Source organism: Varroa destructor, unplaced genomic scaffold (genome assembly GCF_002443255.2).
Source record: "Varroa destructor unplaced genomic scaffold, Vdes_3.0 BEIS01000005.1, whole genome shotgun sequence".
Lineage (NCBI taxonomy): Eukaryota > Metazoa > Arthropoda > Arachnida > Mesostigmata > Varroidae > Varroa > Varroa destructor.
In genome coordinates, this window is record NW_019211458.1 from 32094829 (window position 1) to 32117551 (window position 22723).

Here is a 22723-nt window from a genome sequence, read left to right on the forward strand (position 1 = left end):
CATAATAGTGTTAAAATCGCCGATTTTTTCGGAAGCAAAATACAAGGATGCTAAGCTCAATTATAATATATATATAGTATAATAATAATAATAATATAATTTTTAAAAACTTTAACCTATGTACTGTCAGTGTCGCACTACTAGCATTTTGCATTACTTCGGTCTAAAATACAGACGTGTACAATGAATAATAATGGGAATAATGAGGATCATGGTCATCATCAGCATAGCTTACCTGCGATGGCGAGATGCATGATAAAAAAGTTCATCCGGGATTTCCGATTTTTTGAAGCGAGCAAAGTAGCGAGTACTGCGCAGTTTCCCACTACTATCAGAGTAAACAGGACTGATAAAAAGATCAAGGTTTCCGTCTGAAAGCAAAAATATCACAAACAGAAAAAATAATTTCGCTTTTTGCTTTCGCCAGTTGCTACTTTGCTTCTACTGGCCTTTGATAATCGCCAACAATTTAAGTCACCTGACGAAAACCAAGATAATAACTCACTACGAGTCTGAACGTGATTTCTGTAACACGAATAAACATCAAATGAAAACAACGCACGAATGATTGCCCCTACGTCGGCTAGCGCACGCAGTGGACCAAGACTTTGATGTAGGTAGCAATAATGATTGGATCAGAGAGCTAGCCATTGAGCAAGTTCGAAAATAGCTGATAATGAGCTTCGGCCTTGCAAAGCACTTGTGGCAGTAGGTTATCAGCACCGGCCGGTAAACTATTCTGTTCTTGTTGTCTTCGTTCGTCAACCTTGACAGTGACGAAAGGTCAGCGACGTACCTCTTTCCATTACTTATTCCCATCCAGCACGGACGGGCAATGCAAGATTACTTTAGGAAAAAATTAATGACGACCTTATTTATGTTAATTTGCCTACTAAAATATCTCATTAAGATTTTTACGCACATCGTTTCTCCGGCCTGTATTTTACTCGCGAGGTCGTTAACGCTAACCATAATTATTAATCATGATCATTATTACCGTTAATATTTCGGCTACAGATCAGAGCAGTCGTCTCACAGCTTGACTTGCTAGCCGTTTCTCATACATAGGTGGAAAAAATCTAGCAGCACTTGGCCATCACAGCTCATCGCTCCGGATCACAAATCCATATATAAAACGGAGTATCTGTCTCTTGAGACTCTCTGCAGCCGTCACCATTATTCTATTTTCATCATTTCCTTAGCCACAATCACAGTTGGACTATGTGCCGTGAAGACAAGCAACCCCCGAGGGACTCGCCGCTATACTGTACACAACTATCCTAGACAGCGACACAAAAAGGCCGTTGTGGACAAGCCCCTCAGACTGGGCGCGACTGTTGTCTAAGCCCTCTAGTACACGAAACAGCAGTCTAGCCTCATAGACATGACATACAGAAGTGGGGTGGGTCTGCGATGAACTAGGAAGTAGCAACGGTTGGCAGACGACGTTTTAAGTCGCTGTCAAAATTTCATCACTAAACGCAACAGTCGGAGGCGACTCTACTACCATCGCTTGAAGATGTGAGGTGGACAGTGGAACAGCCGAGTGGGGCTCCTGGGGATGGCCCTGTGCTAGAAGGAAACGAACGAGGGGCTCCTGCTGTAGCTATTTAAGTAATAGGCACTACTTTTTCGACAAGGTCCACCATGCAATCGCGAGCACCGATGTCTGCTAGACCTACGTAAATTGACGGAGACAGGAAACCAAAGGTACATGCTACCACTGACCAACCTTTTGCAGGTGGAGGTGATAAGATTTGTCTATCTTACCAGTGCCGCATTATAGCCGTAATCATAAATGTTTCCAAATAATCTATTTCAATGGTTGACTTCAGTTTACAGATATAGGAAACAATTATAAAAAATGCATTGTTATAGTTAGAATAAATACAATCTGTACACTTGTACAGTGTTTTTTTTTGCAAGTTGTTGATTTTTAAGTCAGTTGCTTAAGATAATTGTGATTGTTGAAATATTGTGATGCAACTTGAGTTGTCTATTTTGAAATTATCTGTTTCCTTCAGTAGTCGACCTACTAAATAGAAAATAAGGCGATTTAATTAACATGAACAGGTTCATACATATCCACACTCACATATATATAAGGTGCTCGCGTAATATCGTAAAGTGTTCCATGTCTTAGAATTACAACCAATGAGCAGCACCTGCGCCTACAGAATGGCAGAAAGCGTCCCTCATATCCATAAATGTGTGCACTTTTAATCATTAATACCGCTCTGAGCACGCACGCGTCGCGTTCACGTCGTATCTTCGAAAAATGCTTTTTCGTTCCGAAGAGCGGCGTGAGACGTTAGCATAAACAAAGATAAGGGATTTTCGATTATGAGGCTTTGCGGCCTACCACTGGCACAGTTTTGGCCGCTGTAACACCGACAGAGTTCAATTCTGGCATTGGGCCTGTGCGAAGAAGCCTTATCATCATCGTTTGCTGTCTCATAGAGCATGCTGATCCCAAAGGGAACACGACCCGAGAAAGCCCGTAGACACCAATGCCTATCGATAACCCTCGCTATAATTGACTACTCCACTAAGCGGAGCGACCTTTAGAAGTGACTATTAGTCAACGGTAGAGAGCGTCAGAATCAACTTTCTGCCGTACGAATCGACTAGAGCTGAGCCGGAAATTTCTCTTTGCTCTTCCGGTATTTCACCTTTCTAGATTACCACAGCTGGCTGCGGTCAAGCTCGTTCGAAAATGTCTCCGATCTTAGCTAAAATGAAAATAAAGCTTCCGCTTCGCCGGCCAGCCAGTCCGGCCGTAAAGAAAATTATTTTTTTTCTTCTTTTGTTTAGAACAGGTACTCGCTCTTGCATCGTGGATTTCTAGTTTGTTTCATGGCTTCTCTTCGCAGAGAGCGAATGTAGATCAACTAAAGAAAAAGAGTTCTGCCGGGTCGCTGTTGCGTCTAACTCTCAAATTTTCCAGATGACCTTAGTTAGGTCCTGATCGACAAGGCGATAGTTCGAACTCGGATATTTGTCGTTTTTGTCAGAACAGTCACTTCGGCTCTACCAGATGCCTTTTGTAGTGCCGAAAAGTGCAAGCTCGGACGATGCTCTGTAGGCAAAGAAGGCGTATACTTCAAACAAAGTGACAGCGTAACCGATTCAAGGGCTAGGCTAGAAGCGAGAGTCGAAATTCAATGGATCTATTCGTTACTAATTAATAATGAAAAATGTATTACTAGGAAGAACGAAGCATACGGCTTCATTGACAATCGCTACCTCGAAAATCTAATTTGAACTCGTGCAGAAATAAGGAAAATACTTATCGGATATTCGGGTTGAATACTCAGATAAATATTGACATACTGGCTCCCGTCACGATATTTGCGGCGTTTGCGACAGAAACAATTCTGCGTTCGATTAAACGTGAGACGACGAATGATATCTGTAAAAATGTGTTACCGTTTTCTCAGATGGGTCAACGGGCCGCTTGTAATCCTCTGGATTTCTCGAGAATCGATAATAATTGATGGAAGGAACTAGTTGGATGCAGTGTTTCATATAGGTAACACACCTATCTTTGAATACACACCTATCTTTGAATTAACACAAATGACTTAATAACTAACTTATAGAGACTTGCAAGCAGCACGGAATTGAATTCTTTGCTATAGAAAATGCTCAGTCACCAGTTAGTGACCGCACGGCACAACTTATTGTCCCTGGGAAAAGGAAATAGATCAGTCTTGAGCTAGAAGCATCACCTTTTAAATATTTCTGTTTATGCGATCTAACCAGGATTATGTCAGACTGCCATGCTTCATTTAAAAAGGCGAAAACGTTACGAACAAGCTGATAGGAGTGTTGTGCAAATTGTGGCCAAACAGCCGATCAGCGTTATACTCAATGCAACGCTGTACGTACAGCGAGAAGAGGTCCTCAATGACATTCAGGCTCTCTAAGCTATCAGTCATGTGAGACATGTCCTTTGAGGGCTTTGAATATGCATTGGTATAAAAAAAAAAGGAGTTGAGCGCAACTGTAAGTTACAAATGAACGAATAATAAATCACAAAAGTTGTTACCAATGTCTCTGTTAGAATATTAGGGTTGATATAGTTATCAATTTTGGGAGAAACAAATAACTGAAAAAAGCTGACAATGCTTATTGCAGGAGAACCTGTATAGCTATTGTTAGTAGCCGTCACGTTAATTTACCTCGGGGTGTAGATCATTGTAACACGTCTATGGAAACACTATACATTTCTTTACGTGTTCTTTCTATACGTGTTCCCTGCGTTATTAGAGCTTCTATTGGTGGATTACGCTATTATACATACATTATACATACATTATATATATATAACGTATATAATTGTAAATTTTTAACAGTTCACAAGGAACACTTTGGCAAAAAAAAAAAAAAAGTTGACATGCGTGACAACTATAACAAAGAAAGAGGTCGTAATTAATATATGGCATATATAGCAATGGTTTCGAGATAACACGAAATGCTGTTGAACGAAAAATTATCGAAAACAATGTAAAGTTCTTAGGGGCTCATCGTCATCTATCATTTCACACAACTCTAATGTGCAGATATTTTTGTGACTTGCGGCACAATTACTTGATCGGCAAATTAAACTAATATTCTTCTTTTGCTACAAATTAGTGTAATTAACAGGTTCAAAAGTTAAGTTACAGCCGACCGTGCGTTAAGACAATAAATTAGCTCATTGAAACTGCACGCCGTTGTCACCATCTTGTCCCTATACTTGGTACGTACATACAACCGCTACTGTGATACTTCCTACTTGGAATCGAATTTGAGATGACATCTTTTCTGTGTGCCGTTAGCAATGTTTTGCCTGGGCACTCTTTTTCTTTTTAAAAAAGAAACAATAAACTTACGGTAACGTCAGAATACGTTGAATCATTCTCAAACAGATAACATTTTGAATCCCGTAACACGATGCTGTCGCGTCGTTTGTATAATTCAGTCGCGAGTAACTTGTAAGTGACGCCGATAATAAACAACTGAATGAACTCATTTGCTACAAAGAACATTTCCTTTATTATAAACCTTTTTTACGCTCTGCGTCTTATTTAGATACGAAACGAGTAAAGCCGGCACTTTTGGCTTTCTTCAGGGCATTCATTTGTCCTACCTAGTTTCTGACTACGTTTCTTTCGCTGTCTGAAAATTTCAACATTACCGACAAAATGGGTTTACATTCCGAAAACTAGTACTGTCTTATGCGGCATCATTGGATTTTTGGGCGGAACTGTAACCACTATGTGCTATCAGAAGCTGTTTTGAAACTATCTTGTAGCCGAACAAGCTTATTAGACACGTGGTTTGAACAGAGTGCCTCTATCAAATGTGTACTTAATAACGTAATTGCATTACTGATTAACTGATTAAGCCAGTGGGCGGCTGATCTCCAAGCAGGGTGACACCGAATGGCTGTTGGATAACTTTGCTGAAATTTTTTCTCCCGAGGTATGGACGGTGGAAAACATTATCGAAATAGTCATATTGCCGTTCCAGAGATACAGCTAAATGTATGTGGGTGGCTAGTGGCCAAAAATTGAATTAAGCAAAAATAACTTTCATAAAAAAACCAAAAACTCATTCTATTGATGTTGTATTTAAGCAACAAGACGGCCATTCATATAACATATTAAGAGATACTTTTATTGGGAATTACCAATATATTCAATTACCTTAGAAAATCGTGTCTTTAGATGAAAGCAGCTAGCCATCCTTTCATATTTCAGATTAGGATTTGGTCACAGGGACGTTTTTCTCTGCTATTTTGGACTTACAAAGGCGTCGGCTAAGCAGGTCTCGAAGCTCGCGCCGAAATTCTCCAACTTGTATGACCTTGCTTTCCTTTTTTCCTCTCTTTATTCGTCCGATTCGTTAACTTCTTCTTTTTCGTTGACCTTCAGTCCTCAAGAAACTTTCCTTTGGCCAGCAGTGACACAGCTCACATTATGCGGAACTGTCGGAAGACCGTCGACCAACCAGGTGGTTCAGCGCCACTACCTCGAGGCAGTAACAGCAAGAAAGCAGTGTATTCCTTTTGGGCCGACTTGGACAGATCAGATTCTATCCAAAGCCGCCACGTTTCGTAGACAAATTCAATTAAACTTTTTGTTTCAATCACCCGTACGGCTGCAGTGGCCGTGACTGTTCGTTCATGGAACCTCATCTAGCTAGGCGCGCTCAGTACAAGCAGTCAAAACCAGTTCTGCGGTGGCTACTGCTTGCTCCAAACACACTTCAGTCCACCAAACGGGCAGGAACGAATGGAGTGCTCACATTAAGGCCGAGCTCTGGGCGATTTTCGAAGGCGGAACTTTTGTGGCCGTTGCGGATATGCATGCGGTTGGGATAAGCGTGAGCGCGATTTCCTGCCCAATCTGTTTTGTGCACGGGTTCAAAGATCAGTCGAACCGTTCACATATGTGGCGTTAATCGCAAAGGGCTTTATCTAACTTTGTGTAACACCGCAGAACTTACTAGCTGTCCCGTGTTGGCGGTGGCGCTGCGTAAGCAGATGTCATAGATTGTCAAATATTGCCTCTGGTTTGTCTTCTTAATTAGGTTTGGTAGTAACCGAGCTACCGTTCTCATTATTAAAAACCTGTATTAATTGTATCTTACATAATGTAGAGTGTCACATAATGCTGTAGCATTAACACTTCATTGAATTTAGAAGATTGTTGTCAGCCAATCGTGAATTTCATTCAGAACTGGATAATTTATGCACGTTTCTCTCTGAGCTGCAATGTTTAGCTGAAAGTGAATGCGATTTAACCGATGTTAATGGCTAACCGGTGCATTTTAATGGCCTACTATGTCCTATGACGTTGATAAACTTATGTTACGTTACGATAATATCAGGAAGCAGTTTAAGGTGAACTCAGATCTTGCGGTCTCAGAACCGTTGTGATCATTGTGAAATGTACTAAACTACTAAATTCAATTTGCGCAGTACGTTTCTGATGAAACTAGAGCCAAGTTACTATGATAGTATCGGTCCAAATGTCAATTAGAGCGATGCTATTACGTACGCTACTCTATAAAAACATTAATCGCAATTTTCCTCTAACCAAACGACACATGCTCCAAGCCAAAGGTCCGCGCATCATTGGCCTACTAAAGAAAATCATTCATTGCATATGGCTAATGTTAATCTGCAGTCGTCTTGCATGCTTTAATACTGTCAACAGGCTTCAAGAAGCAATTTTTTCGGTGTTTATATAACGAGGCCTCTTTTTTACCAAGTGGACGCGCACATAAAGCGAAAACATCCCTCTAGAATTACCAGCATATTTACTCTTTGTGAAGTACGAGAGCCCCTTCAACAAATATTAATTTTTTTTTTTATAAACGTAATCCTTCGCAGACAGATAGGTGTTTGGGTAGATGATTGGCCTCATGCATTTACCATATTTACACATATAGACAGCTATCGAGCAGGTTGATTTGGCTTTTTGGCTGGCTCTGTTTGCTAACAAGCGGAGTCGTTTCAAGATTTCGACATTGGCACACTTTGCCCGTTCCGCCACAGAAACCGTTCTTTCTTGATCAGGCCAAACCTCTGTTACAGTACGTCCCATAAGGCAAGTATCTCGATTGACTTAGTAGTAGCCATATTAATTACTAATCTTATTATTTTTATTATTATATTATATTAATAACTAACATTAATTACTAAGACATGGGAGCTTCACGACAATAACCAGGTTACCTGTATAAAGCTAAAAGCTGCCTTCGTAAAACAGACCAGTTTACAGGGCTTTATAAGCAGGGAGCAAAATGCATGCTAACTGTACGGTTTAGTACGGAAGCTTGCCCCAGACGCCTACAATCTCTAAATCATTCTATATATTTATTAAAAAATCTATTTCTGCGGACCTAGGTGTGAAGGTCACTAAAGGTAGGTTGCTGCTGCCATAGAGTTCTCGTTCTTTGTTAACTGCCTTAGATTTTAATAGGATAAACGTTAAATCTATTATAAAAACAAACCGGTTTAAACATTTAAAAAAAAGTCTAAGGATTATCGACCTCTACGCACGACCCAGTACAATTGCCGCTATATGATTTCGTCCTATGTCGTAGTTATAAGTAAAACTACGACATAGGACGAAATCATGACAGAAAACAGCTCACTCCATACGTTCACACAGGGTGGCGCAAAAATTAGTTAACAGTTCCTCTTATATCTATTACTGAATAGGTTGCGTATCTTCTATTACTTTAGCAGACGTACAAGGAAGACTTTCAAACTATTGTATATATGTGTATCTATAGTGCTTAGCTGGACAGTATTCATAATATATATCATAATGCCTGCATTTAAACGCGGATTACGACGTACTATTGCGTAGCTCGACACAGAGATCCTTTCGTTTCATAGAATGCTTAGCTACTTTGGTACTACCATTCATTTCCTGATAGTTACGCGACCGATAGCCGCCGTCAATAGACGAATATGGATGCGCTACGGGTTCTACCGTTAGACGGGTAGGCAGGCTGTCGAGCGCCATCAAGAATTTAAATCTACGTCAAGTTGGGGCCCAAAAGGTGGCAGATGCTAGCTAGCGCATGACCCCTCCGTGCTATTATATATGGACAAATTTTACTTGAATTAAATCACAAATAGGTCAGATAGGGGCTACTGGTTTGTAGTGTCTAACGTTCTATTTCAATGAAATCGTTTCTCTATTCTCACGGCTGTCAGTGTCCTGGACACTGGCGAACGATAACTAAAAGCTTCGTATAAGGAGTTATTCCGGGTCCATTGCACTCGATCGTGGTACAGTCTAATAGTTATAGTAATGGGTCACAGATTAGACAAACCTTTGTAGAGTATTATTCAGCTTACGTTTATAGCAACATTTCTGATGTACTTCTTCAAAAACGATCAGCTAAATAAATGAAAAAAATTTCCATTTACAAAGATAAATATGGCGTCCTTCGACCCAACTGGCCAGAACGAAACGTTTTTGACAACGAAATTGGTAATGTGCTAATCGTTGTGATCAACGCAAAATTGCTTGGTTATATTGGGAACTACCTATAAAATAGACTAATGTCCTGTTTGAATAATAATGTAATTACTTTGGTAAACAATATACCCAATTTTGGCTTAGGGGCATGATGCAGGTTACCTGCTTTCGAACAGATTACATGTTTTGTGAGCTTGCGGTAACTGCTTGAACCTCTGGTAGGTGCTGCAGTTTGCTACCGCCCGCCTTGTCGATATTTTTGTGTAATCACACGAACTTGGCCTGGCGGACGACCTTGGCATCATACGACTCATAAAAAAACAATACAACGAGACTCTACTAGGGCTTAACGGCTTTGCGCTTATCTGTTATAAGATCTTCGCGCGTTTGCGCTTGTCGTCGTCAGTCCAAATTGGGCACTATTTCTAAGCGTCGAACACCTGTAAAAGTTTATAGCGGGTACTAAAAGTGTGACACATTTCCGCCGCTTACGGTAAGATGTCGCAACAACAAGAGTAAACAATGTACGCTCAGTGGGATCAAGCCTCATCAAATTTTTTTCCATACGTGCTATCTCATAAAAAAGATTGATAATTATTACTACAAGAACTATTATAGTTATTAGGTCTGGTATAAATATGATAGCAGCTTGAACGCGACACAAAGCGTGGAGGAACCGGACCAGGCTTGGGTTTCTGTCCGCAATAATAGTAAACCTTTATTACCACTTCCGTCGCAGACAACCAGGTCTTGGTGTAGCCGCCCGCGCAACGTAACGGAACAGCTTCGAAATGCCCCACGCCGAAGGCAAGGTCCGAAAGACAAGCAACAATAGTCAGCCGCAACTCAACTGTCTAGAATAGGAGCAGAAGAAACGATGACGAAAACATCGACTGAAGGATGCTCGTAAAATGTAAAAATAGGCCAGATGCAACCTATCCTCAGTGGCACGCAACCAATAAACGCCCAGAAGGTCTGCAATAACTGGGTTAGGCTGTGCCGCAAGCTTGTAGTTTCAAGGAAACAGACCAGGTGGTCTAGAGGGCGATAAGCGGAAAAGATTTCTGCGGGACGCCGCCGCCGCCGCCGCCGCCGCCGCCCTAAAGACATCATGGAAGCTGCCTATAACATTAAGTGAACTTTACAGATAGGTGCCACTATTGTTTGTGGTTGCTTCTTTTATTGTAGAAATCAATGCCAACGAAATATTACGAATGATTGTTATAAACAAACTTCCGAGTACACCTTGGTAAATTTACACTGCGTTTCTACTTTATATTAGAGTTAAATTTCCCTCGGACGCTTTTTCGTAAATTTGCGACGACTGGGAATGTGTCTCAAAAGTTCATTAACGTAACAATAAACAATCTTTGCTTTGAATATAACGTTTAAATAGCGTACTTTTGAGATCACCTTGGGACTCCCTAAGTGTAACGAGATCTAATGAAAGAAAAGTGAGACCTATAGTGTAAGGTTTAGATTGTTACACTCAGTTGTCTCTATGGCTAAAACTTAAAATTATATATTAAAATCAAAGGGCAGCGAATATCAAAAGCTTCGCAGCTTTGAAAAAGTTTTTCTTTATCGTCGTATTTTTTGTAGACGGGCCCATGAGAGGGTACCGCTAACTAGCCAAAGTAATTAAAAAAACAAAACTTTGTTTTACATGTATCATTGCATTCTTCGGTTGAATGCGACGTGTTCGTACAAAATAGAACTGATTTACAACCTATATTTTGTAAAAGTTAAAAATTCCTCCGTGAGAGATTCGCGTTTCAATAAAATTTATGGTCACTATTGCTGATTTAATTAATTAAATAACTGAGAAAAAAGAAATATCCTCGGGAACAACTCAGCAAGCCGCGGGCCAATTTGAATCTGTAATTTCACTCGCTGACCTCTAACGTCCCTCGGCCGTTCGATCATGCCCTACTCATCCCTCAGCAACAAATTATTATCTGTGGAATTTATTCGATCGATTTATGTTGCGGTATAATAGCAGCGGTTATTGATTTCTAGCACGGAGCCAACCCACCACAGGGAGAAACATACCATAGATCGGCGTGTGAAAAACGTTTGACGACTGCCTCCGTTCGGTGACTCATGCATCTGGACAGAAATTTTAATTATACCCAATGCCTAGAACGCGCAATGAACATTGCGCGCATTTCAGCAGTGATTCTAGAAAATAACATTACTATATGTATAATGTTCAGTAATCATTCAAGTCTGCGTACGAAACGGTCCTGGTCAACACCGGAGCAGTGGTCATTCGGAGACGATAATAAAAATAAAAACCAAATGCCTATGACATCTAGTACAAGTCGAAGCCAAATGTTTTCCTTGATTTGAAAACTTTCGCCCTAATTGGTCAACGAGTCTCATTCCAGACTTCCATATCTGTGAATGTTGAATTGAGCAAGGACAAGATGGTGGCACGTCCAGCAGAATGGGGACAGTCTTCGACCTACATCGTGACCTGTATCTTGTTATCATCAGTAGGAATTTTGGCCTGCTGTGAATTCTACTATTTGGTTCTATCGTTATTTAGAAACTGGACTAAAGGATGGGGCAAATACGGGAACAATTACGTAACACGAAGTCTCTATTTCTAACGCTGCTTGTTGCACCTGTCTTACATCTAGTGTGTTTATGCGATGGGCGAAGAAGGGTCAGCAACTGTCTTCAATGCGTCGCGAACCATTACGGAAACTAGACTTTTTAAGAGAGGATGTGTCGTCCATATAGCGAAGCACACTGACAAGGTCTTACTAAAAAAAGAGTCGACGATCCGAAGCCAAAGAAAATTCTACCGAGCATAGTAAAAGGTAGTAACGAAAGCAATACGGCACAGCACCACAACTTCAAGGATAGGCCGCATTGCCTTTTTTTTCGGTGAGACGAATCATGAGACGAGTCAGCGATGATCCATTGGAGACATTCAGCGAAATGAAAAAGCTAGACGACTGGCAAGAGGAAAATGAAAGTGTATAGACAGAAAGCTTGTAAGAGATGCCTAAAGAGACTGATTTGATTCGATGCGTGCCGCGTTGAAGCGCTAACGTCTACTTTACTACGAGGTAGATCACTTCGAGAAGGCATAAATGGTCTGTAAGGTATAGTTAGAAGGTGCACTTTTACGGCCGGGCGGTCGGTCGGCGGCAGCTCTTAGCATTCTGCACGGAGGACAGATGAAACACTCGCTAATTATTGGATCGTGTGACCTTTGACGAGCATCGGGTTGGAATTCAAACTTCCCTATAATTTTTAACAAACTGAAGATTCATAGCGCCTCATTAACGTGGTGCACTACACGATACTGGTCTAGTGCGACAATAATATTAAATATGATTATTATTGTTACTATTTTTAATATATATAATAATTGTTAGGAATAATAACAAGAATTAACTTAACACGCAAGAAAAATATCTGATACACGTACGCGAATGTATTATTTTCACTACTTCACTGGAGTTTTATTACGCGTTATATTTTGGTTCAGGTCTGATTGCGCTGTTTGCTATAGCTAAAATTGACATTTTACACACTTCATAGCAGCACGAAGACGCTATGAAGTACGTTGGCGTTACGGAAAATACCATTGACAGAATATTCCTATTGATGTTTAAGAGCGAGTCCTACTCTGAAAGGTACACAATAGAAAATATCGTTGTGCGCTTGGCATAGCTTTGTGATGACCAAAATATCGTACGCTTAGTTAACCGCAGGCCGCGATAGTTTCCAAACTTACTGGAAAAGTTTGCATGAACGACTTACAGGGACGAACGCTGATTCTTTGATGATTACTGAAAGGGGGACGCTACAATCGGTGTGGCGAAACTCATAATGTCTTTGTCTTCGTTCAGTTTTTTTTTGCTTGTTTTGAGAGGAGAAGAAAAATCTCAGAAACGACAGGTTCAAAACAATATGTGTCGGTCAACCCAGAAGTTTATTCTAGAGAAATCAGAGCTTCTTATTAACTGTTTTATCTATTAAATAATGGTATGTTTCCTAAACGTAACTGGCAAGTAAGAAAAACCTCTGAAATTTATCACACAAGAACCTCAGTCCCAATAGATTGTCATAGTCAAACCACTATACATAAACGTGCAATTGGCGCTCATCCCTAGGTCCTTTGAGGTTTCTTAGGTTGGGCATTCCTTTTAGACATTTGTTGTGAGGCGGTTTGTAGTGACCGTTATAAGAACAAGACGAAGATGCGTGTACAGGAGGTACACATTAGAGAAGGCTCTTTTTTTTTCAAACGAACTTTTCTTGATAAAATTATGCATTAGTCTGATGATGGAAAACTAAAGGAAAGATTAGTACATGGAAAAAAAAAAGCTAATACATAAAATACTGATACAAAACCACGATGTTTACTATAATATTACATCGGAACTATATTGCAGAAACAACGTCTGTGTGTAAAAAGAGTACACTGTGTAAGTTCGGCACCTACATCAAATATGTACTGGCTAATATAAATCCCTTGTGAAAGCATCGTATATTAGTTTTTTAAAAGGGTCCAATTGGACCCCTGTATTTAAACTAAAAAAAAATCAAATATCCTCAACTACAGAAATTGTGCCATAGTGATGTTGCGTTAACGTGATTCAAAGGGGGGATCCGGATTGTCTCGTATTAAGGGAATAATAAATTGTCTTAAAATTTGCTTATCCGATAACGTGGAACTTTTTAAAACATCGGCATACATAACTGTACAGGCAGTTACAAAACTTTTTTGCCTTCTATATCAAAACCAGTTACCTGTGGGCGTACCTGTACACAAAATCTTTATCAAACGGTGGATATTCTATTTATCTAGAAATCGAATTGCTACGCTGAGCCACTCTATTAAAACAAGTTACTAGCAAGTTATAAAACAAGTAACAACATTTTCCGCGTCTACGTTGTGCTACAACAACAAAGCGTTTGATTTTAGATTGCCAAAGAATCCATGAAGTCCTATGGATTCATTATTAATGATCGTATCTTCGGCTTTACTAGTAATCCAATATATTGAGATTATACACTATATTGATTTAGTATGTTATTTGCTTCTTTTATTACAAATTAGTACTGTTATTATTATAAGTTAGGTTTTCCTGGAAAGGGAGCAATAATGCCTAGGTAAGAATAGAATGAATGATCCTCAGGTAATACTGATATGGCGAGATGAGGGCCTGCTAGATGGCCAAATCTGAACGGGGTAAGTCAACGATCGCGACTACCCCATAATTTTGTCACGACTTCAGTGTCCTACATATCCGACTTCTATTCATGTAGTAATACTCGCTGCGTACAAAAAGGCTATGCAAGCTTAACACCAGCTGACAAGTGCCATAAAATTGATTCTGCCGCTGACCATTAGAATAACAAAAATACGGCGGAGCTAAGTTAATAAGTATGTTACAGCTGCAGAACTAACAGCTTGAACGATATTACTTTCATAGCATATACATACACACATACACGCACAGATAGTTACTAGTTCAAAATACCAAATCAATTTTTTAGTAACTTTATAACAACAGAACTCAGCCTGCAAAGTTGGAATATGCTAACACACATCTTGAAATTTCATATGTAAATTCTATTCAAATGTAATGAACCGCTATTATAACGTATTGACTTTAAAATCCTGATACGGGTAGCTGTTTTCCAACGCATATGATATTTGCACGAATTTGTAGTTCTAATTCCAGCGTGCAACCATACGTTGATCAGATCCAGAACATGTCAACTGCGTTTTTGACGTAGCGGACGCTTCTAGTAATTTAGGTAATAATAGCAGGTTCTTAACTCTAGGTAGCTCTCTATTAGATTAAGGACGGCGTGTTATGTTTAGGTGCTTAAACGTTTCCCTGCATCCAGCATCGCGGCCTAATGCGAAAGGCAATTGCTGGCTGAATAATGAAAAACATCTAACATCCTTCTTGCCTGCTCGACGCGATTCATATAACGACGTACGACACGATCAGCGAAACACGTTCGCTTCCAACAAAGTACACTATACTACATAACCTCAGCAGCCGTTATGATAAAACGCCGTTGCCCGTTGAAATAAGCGTCATTTGCTCTGCATCTAACTAAATGATGATTCTGCATCTAACTAAAATACGATAAGAACTAGGCAGTTTGTTTAAAGGTTCAGGGGAAAGTGAACTTGAGGATCTAACGCAATGAACGAACGTTGAGGTTCGAAACGTTACGCCACAGACCGACTCGGCAGAATAATAAAGCGTTGACATTACAGTTTGGTCTAGAGAGTATATTGATACAGTCACAAACATGTCGTATTGCCCAAATCCCAAAGGAAACGGTGCCTAGGAGATACGGCAGTGTTCTGTAGCGGCTTTCTAGTGGCTAGTTTATGAGCTCAAGCTGGCCATTTATTAATCAGGCTCTTACCTTATGCTTATCTCCACACACTGCTAAATTCAATAGCTACGTCAAGGGTCTTATTAATCTTTCTAGCCACATAATGTTAGATTGACCTTATTTATTATTATATTTACATCACAGGTGGAAAAAGTCTGATTAGAAATTCATTACACAGTTTTCTAATTACTCTTCCAGATCTGCAGGACATCGTGCAACTCCTCATAAAAACAACTGTAATTCTTGCCTGCAGGAAGATGCCGCGTTCGTTCATGAATATCTACATGCGACGCATATTTTTCATTTTTCCCAGGACGATTTTAGCTCCCAGCTGACAGGCGCGTTCCTTAAGGGCCAGTATCACCAAACAATACAGGCGTCTGTGTTTTTTCAGTAAGTGACAGTGAGAAGTGAAACAGTGCAGACCCTTTGCTTTCCCTGAGACAGAAGACTGTAACTGGTTTTGTCTCGCTGCCTGTACTAATGAAAGCCCTATATTTAGGTGTCCTGCATAGAGCCTTTGATTATTTGCCTGGATGCGTTCTTGTGCTGACACACGTCCTGTAATTGTGATTTCATTTCGTAAAAAACAACACTACTTGACGCGTTTCCAACCGCGAAAATGATCATAGCTATGTTGATAATAATAATAATAATAATAATAATAATAATGGTAATAAGAATAATAATGCGATGACAGCGTGACACAAGATTGTGTTTATGGCAGACAGAAGTTCTCATTGAAAAATAAAACGTTGTTCTAATACGAACTTGTGTGCCTTCGAACTTTTACGGTGACCGCGCCAACAATTGCAGCTTCTTTTTTAAGACAGTTTCAGTGGATACTAGCGTAGAAAGTGTTCTTTTTGTGTGAGCCAACTGTGGGAGGCAGGCCCGACCGTCAGGCTTGTTTCCTTACTATGTATCACCCGTTCTGTTCAGGTTCTTGTTTCACTTTAAGCCAGTTCGGATCTTTATTTAAGCAGTACTATGACTGCCTTTTAGTCACAGTTTCGTTTGACCAAATAATAAGTAATCAGCGAAGACCGTACGTTGGGAGGATGTAGGGTAGTGTCGTTCGTATAAATAGTACTTACAGCTCCAAGACCAACATACGGCAGAAATCATAGGTACTATATACTGCTATTGCTTTGACGCACAGAGCGATAGAAGTAGAAAGACGATCACGTGAAGTAAATAGGGCTAATCATTTATCGTCTTATTGTTTATTGTAGCTTCTCGTCTCGCGTTAAGTACAGCCTGTAAGAACGTGACGACATCCAATATGTCAGAAATTGTCAACGGAGATGTTCAATATGCGTACGATCGAGTACTGTAGATTTGGAAGGAAGCCGTTGAAAAACGACCAAATGAGGCCAAAGTCGAAGAGCTTCACGAAACCCTCACTGGGCCTTGCTTCGCTATCGGTCGAACAAAAACACTATAAATCCTTATCTTTCTTGCTACCTGCTGTTCGATTGTTGTTACGTGAATATACAAACATAAATTGCACCGGTTCTACTTGTACAACGTGGCGCCGCTTGTAAAATGGGGTAGCGGTTCAACAAACAAGTAACAATGGTTCGATATCTTTGACTCTTTTGCGTCTTTCTCGGTCGCCCTTATATCTGTACAGTTGAAAACTATAAATGCTGTATACGATACGTTGCCATGTATTCTATTATACGCCGCCGATGTTCTGATCTGTTTTAGGCAGGAACCGTCTTTTCTCTGTGTTCAGGTTGCACTGAATCTAGAAACTCGTTTTGATTGCCACTAATTGCGTTTCGCCTCGACGAAGCACGCACGCATGAAACCACTGGATTTAAAATAGGCCATGCTTTTAAGGCCTCACCTTTTCTAGGCTACAGTTTTGGAACAAGTACTCCGTTGACCGAGCTAAGTTCCCGTCCTGAAGAACGAGGTTACTTTTAAATTAGAGGAACATAGGGGACAGCCAGTCTGTGTATGGCATACCGTATAGTACGTTCCTGATTAGGACAAATGTTAGCTGAAACTCTGCAATATACCGTAGATTAGCGAAAACCAAAAACGACGCAAGCTGCTCACGATAGGACGCAACGGTAATGTGGCGGAACAATTGGGACAGAAGGAGATGAACGGAGAAGGGACGACGAAAAATCACCGCCGTAACGGCACTGTATTATTGGTAGAATTACTGCAACATAGAATTACTACTATGGCGGGGTCAGGCATCGCGTCAAGCGAAAACAACGGTAGCAATAGCAGAAAGAGACTCGTGAGCTATTGCCGGACGCCACCATATTAGCGGCGAAAACACGTATGCGAATTCGTGTTGCTGCCTAATTACTGCCAAAAATTATTGGGAGTGACAAGACGGTTTTAAGTGACACAGGGAAAAGTATGTTTTTTAAATAAAAAAAAACTAATGGTAAAAATAAATCTATATATATATATATATATATATATATATATATATATGTGAGTAAAAGAAAAAGACAGACAGGATCAAGCAGGACTTTCGCGTTGAAGAAGAACATTTGGCTGCTTTCGAAGGCCGACCATGTTAGATACGTTCAGTTAAACCACGAATAGGACTAATTTGCTGGTTCTTCCTCTGCCTATAATTTCAAATACAAGTCAGCTTTTATTGTCCGGTTGTTTGCTAATTTTGCTATTTATATATAATACTTCTGAAAGAACAACATAATATTTTAAGGTATTACTAAATACCCGATTGTTCGTATATATATCTTTTATGTGCCATGCATACACGTAAACTTAGCAAGAAGAGATATATCCTCACAAAAAAAGGTCTTTAATCCAAACAAGTAATCCAACACAGGTATCATGGACGAGATGAAGGGCTACTTCTATCCTTATTAGATACAACAGGTGAGTAGAGTTCGACAGATGACAAACGCAGGTTATGTGAACTGGATGATATAAAAGGTCAGTCCAAATTGACGCAGAAAACTCGAATACTACTACTTTGACGAGGTACAGCTGCCCTAATGAATACCTACAGTTTTTTTTTTCGCGTTGTTCAGCATATATCGAACATTTTACTAGATATACGAAAGGACTATAGGTGTCACCCACTTCGTCAGCTCGCGTGACCGCCTAATTCTTCCTTCTGCTTCTTCCATTTTTGCTTCTCGCGTAGTGAGGTCGATACAAAGGTTAAGGCGATGCAGGTATTAAGCAGGAGTTTTTAACTGAGTTACTTTTACTATAATAATACATTTTCATATTGAATAAATATCGGGGGCACATTTGAAGGGTACTAAGATCCAGAACATCAAGGTATAGGTATCCCAGTGTGATCTAAATTATAATCTAACTCCTGCTATTGCATTCTGACTCTTTATTTTACTAGGTATCCTTTCTTTGAACAGATGTTTTGCCGAAAAAATTATAAATTGCCAATTCATATAAAGCCCGTTTGGGCTCAGAAATTGAAAGTATGATTCGTCGCCCCACAAGGTAAAAAGGGGTCAAATTCATACGGTCGACGGCGCTCCAATCTCAACGGTTAACTAAAGCTATATGGGCTTTCAGCATTTTCAAGCGTGTTCCAACGTCGTTGGCCACACGTCTTCAAGAGAAAAGAAGTTTAACTTATATGGCCAGTAGTCGAATCCCATGACAGCGTTATTTCGGCTTCTACTGGCCGGCACGTATAGTCCGCCTTTGCCGGTCAGGCGAATGAAAACAAAGATTCTTCGAACCGCTGAATCATGCTTACGCGTGTAGAAGTCAACTTTCAAACTGTTGTCGGCATGTGACATCTAGCCACTCCGACATACCGACAGAAGATTGGACACTAATCGAATATCGTTCACCGAAAAGGAAGCGTTGACTGTGTTGGTTCGTGCCCTCAGTAGAGATGAGCGGTGACAGAGAACTTATGCGACTGATGTTATTTCGGATTGACCCAAATACCCACTCCCCACAAGCTCATCTCCAGATCTTATATCAATAATTATAGTATGTAATAGCTTTCATATGTATGATTTGACTTTATATGGATGTCATGCAAAATACGGACAAGGTATTCTCACTAGGAAATTTGTTTCCATTATCCAGACTACCCATTCTTACCATTAACTTTTCATTAAAACCCAACGCTTGCTCGAGATTTTTACCTAAGGCCCAGTAGCACAAATCAACAGTTCCAGTTGGCCTTCGCTGACAGCTAAGCTTGATCAATTCTGTCGGCACATTGTCTCATTAACTCTGTCTGTCAAAGGGGTTTTCATGGTCTGAGCTTTGACGGACGAAAAGCTCAGCTCACTCTGACCTCTATGTTTTCATTTTTACGTCCAGTGTCGCCGGTACTCCCTGCATTAGAATCTAATTCTTAAATAAGCTACTCTTCTCTGTCCAAGCCTCGACCGTTTTTGACACACGGTCCATTTTCTCTCCACAATTTTTCTGAAGCCGGGACATAATGAAAATAAAGGGGGTAAGATGTGTCAACTGTTCCTTGCTATCGCCTCTGAAGTTTCTATCATCACCATCAAGGTGCTATGCAAGTGCTAATTCCAAACAGATCTTTACGGCTCTGATGCGCTCTCTGGACTAAATATGCACCCATACGAACGTCAAGAAGACGTGTAATGGCGGCATTAATAGTGCACGAAATTGGTAATTACAAATCACCGTCGTATTCCCAAGACAAACTTAGAACTTAGGTTCGCGGTGAGTGATACTGAAGTTTGATAATTGTACGTATAGATATTAGCACACAAGTGTAGCTTTTTACCGACAAACTAAGAATTTATTAACTACTTGTTTAATGATAGTGGGCAACTCTGTGGATTGCGCGTTCACGGGCGATCAGTATTAAAAATCATATTCTAATATTATCACAACTAGAGTGAGAAGTGGTTCTCGGAGATCTAGGAAATCACCTGGGTGCTTCCCTTCTTTGTAATGAATAACGTTACACGTAAAAACCATTATACTATTATAATATAAAATACAATGTTAAATTTATATGCAGCCTAGACTAGATGTGGAGATTTATGGAGATTTAAACATCACGCCCATATGTGCAGCAGTTAATTTTAATTAACGCAATACTATGATTTAAATAGGCAAAAAAAGATGTAGTACGTAAAGTAGGCTGAATTTTCGCTAGTAAATGTAATTCATGAACCTAGTCATTGTCTATCAGAGTTAATACATAATATGGTGTTCTCCAGTGAAATAAGAACAAAGTCGATGATGACTCTGAAACCATGATTCCTAACGTGCACACGTTACGGCCAACGTTATTGCGTTGTTTTCGTTTTAAACGTCATTCCGCTATGCTGTAATAAGGAGTGCCTATATACGCATTCGGTGTTAGCAAATTATTTATGAGCGTCACCTGTTCCAAACAAAATTTTTCTGACGACTGTCTTACGCCGTTGGTGCTATCAGTGTCGGTAACTTCACGAAGTTTGCATGGCCGAAAAGGGATCAAGCGAGAGAACAGCGTCGCCCTGAAGAGAAATCGGGTTCTGTGGCAGTGTCAAATTGGCTCGGACGTAACGTAATTGTAGTACTTGCAATGAACCGCTACTAAGAGATACTTGCCGAAAATGCAACCCGCTATCTCGAACTCTGAGAAGATTTATGGGCTATTGGCACGACAATCGAAAGCACGCAATCTAGTTACAAGTTGACAACGTCAGACCCCATTGGCATGCCTTACTTACTTCTCAGATTGGACAAAAGAATAAGGAACGTTGACCTCAACTCGCTAATTTTCCGTGTGACTACGGGCCTTTCCAGACCCAGAAGCAGGCAGCTTGTGAGAAAGCATATCTTATTATTGGTTTACTTCAAGGAGCCATAGATGGGAACGCAAATGGTAGGTACACGGTTGTCCCGAAGCCACTCAAATGCTCGGAAAAGTGTAAAAAAATAAAGGAAAACATTTATAACACATATTAAAAATCATCATTCTAGCCCAACTAACTCAGAAACGGTTTAATTTTCGGATTCGCTTGTAACAGCAAAAAAAAAATAAAAAAGAATGTATACATATAATTTGTATTAATTAAATGTATACGAATGCCGAAGGGTTTGTTTAACACATTCGTTGGTTAAATATTATTATTCTAACGTATGCACTTGCCTATTCACTAAATGCCATTAATCAAAGGCACAATCAGTACATTTATATATGTCTATAAAAGTTATTCATAGTAAAATGTTAACTTGAAAGGCCAGTATCGGAGGAAAGAGGCGCTTCGAATTCACGGATCTATTGCGTCGAATTGTTTTTTGTTCATTCATCGTTTGCATGTGCAATCTACTTGCCTCGTACCCGTTGGGAAACTTGCTGTAGACCCACAAGATCAAAGACTAAGTCTTATGCCAGTGACCCACTGAAAGAACGACGAGATACCCACCCCAACGGCAGAACCTTTTACGTAACTTCGACCTACTATAATGAAGTCTCTATGCCACTCCAAGGCAAGCAAAGTCGCCGTTCGTCTATTAGGAACTCTACTGCTAAGGCCCATAACGTTTCTTGGTTTTCTGGCCTTGTGCGGCTATAGATTCGACATGAGTAGGAAGCTACGCAACAGTGGACCCCTATCCAAAAATGGCCTGTGACATTTGCCATCCACTAGTGCCATAACCCCGAAGAAAATCGAAGAGTTTTCATGCCGCAAAACATCACTGTGTAGGAACTGTGAAAGGGCTTTTTGCCATCTGGAAACTTGTGAGAGTTTGTGTTGGGCCAAATAGTATGGCAAATCTGTAAAACATCATGCAACATGTGAAAAAGCCTATGCCTAATTAGCGTAGAAATGTAAGCTTGTAGAAATTACCTTAGTAAAAAGGCTCACATGTTAAAAAGCCTCAATTTTGATATATTCAAACGGCGTCTATACATCAGTATAGAGACGAATACATTCGTATAGTCTCTAACAAGACAATTTGTACAATTTGTAGACGGTTTGTACAATATATCCGAGTAGAGGCAGGAAGCGAAATAATAAAAGCTATATTTATTTCAACTTAACATCCCTTTTAAAATCAAATATCGGAACGCTATTGTCAATCATCTCTGATTTTCACTTCAGGATGCAGTCTAGTGTGATCGGATTATTTAAAAAAATTCCAAGCTCCATGGCTGATAATACATTAAGCATTGCGTCAAACAGGTTGCCCTAATCACTAAACGGAGCGCATCGATTACACGCCGCGTCACGTGTTTGCCAGTTCCTAGTAACCCAACAGACCTTTTCGTCAACCCATACCCCTTGTCGACAAAATTACCGGACCCAAACAAGTTACGGTATGTTTCCTAGCTTGTTGCCATCTGTCCACTTCGATATCGTGTAAACGTTTTTCAACCT

General features: G+C 40.1%; 1 protein-coding gene across 17 annotated transcripts in view; it reads right to left on the minus strand.

Moving 5' to 3' along the window:
- The window catches only part of LOC111251071 (cardioacceleratory peptide receptor-like), a 164171-nt gene that overhangs the window by 42277 nt on the left and 99171 nt on the right, over positions 1 to 22723 (minus strand). For 15 of the 17 annotated variants that reach the window (XR_015328168.1, XR_015328170.1, XR_015328169.1 and 12 more), the window contains one exon: positions 236 to 371. Coding sequence is in view for 13 of the 17 variants with exons in the window: in XM_086989872.1 (XP_086845998.1) it covers positions 236 to 371 (136 nt within the window). In the remaining 4 variants the exon portion in view is untranslated. Of the gene's footprint in view, positions 1 to 235; positions 372 to 505; positions 699 to 2095; positions 2498 to 22723 lie in introns of those variants that run through there. The other 2 variants (XM_086989875.1, XM_086989877.1) reach the window with 2 other exon arrangements.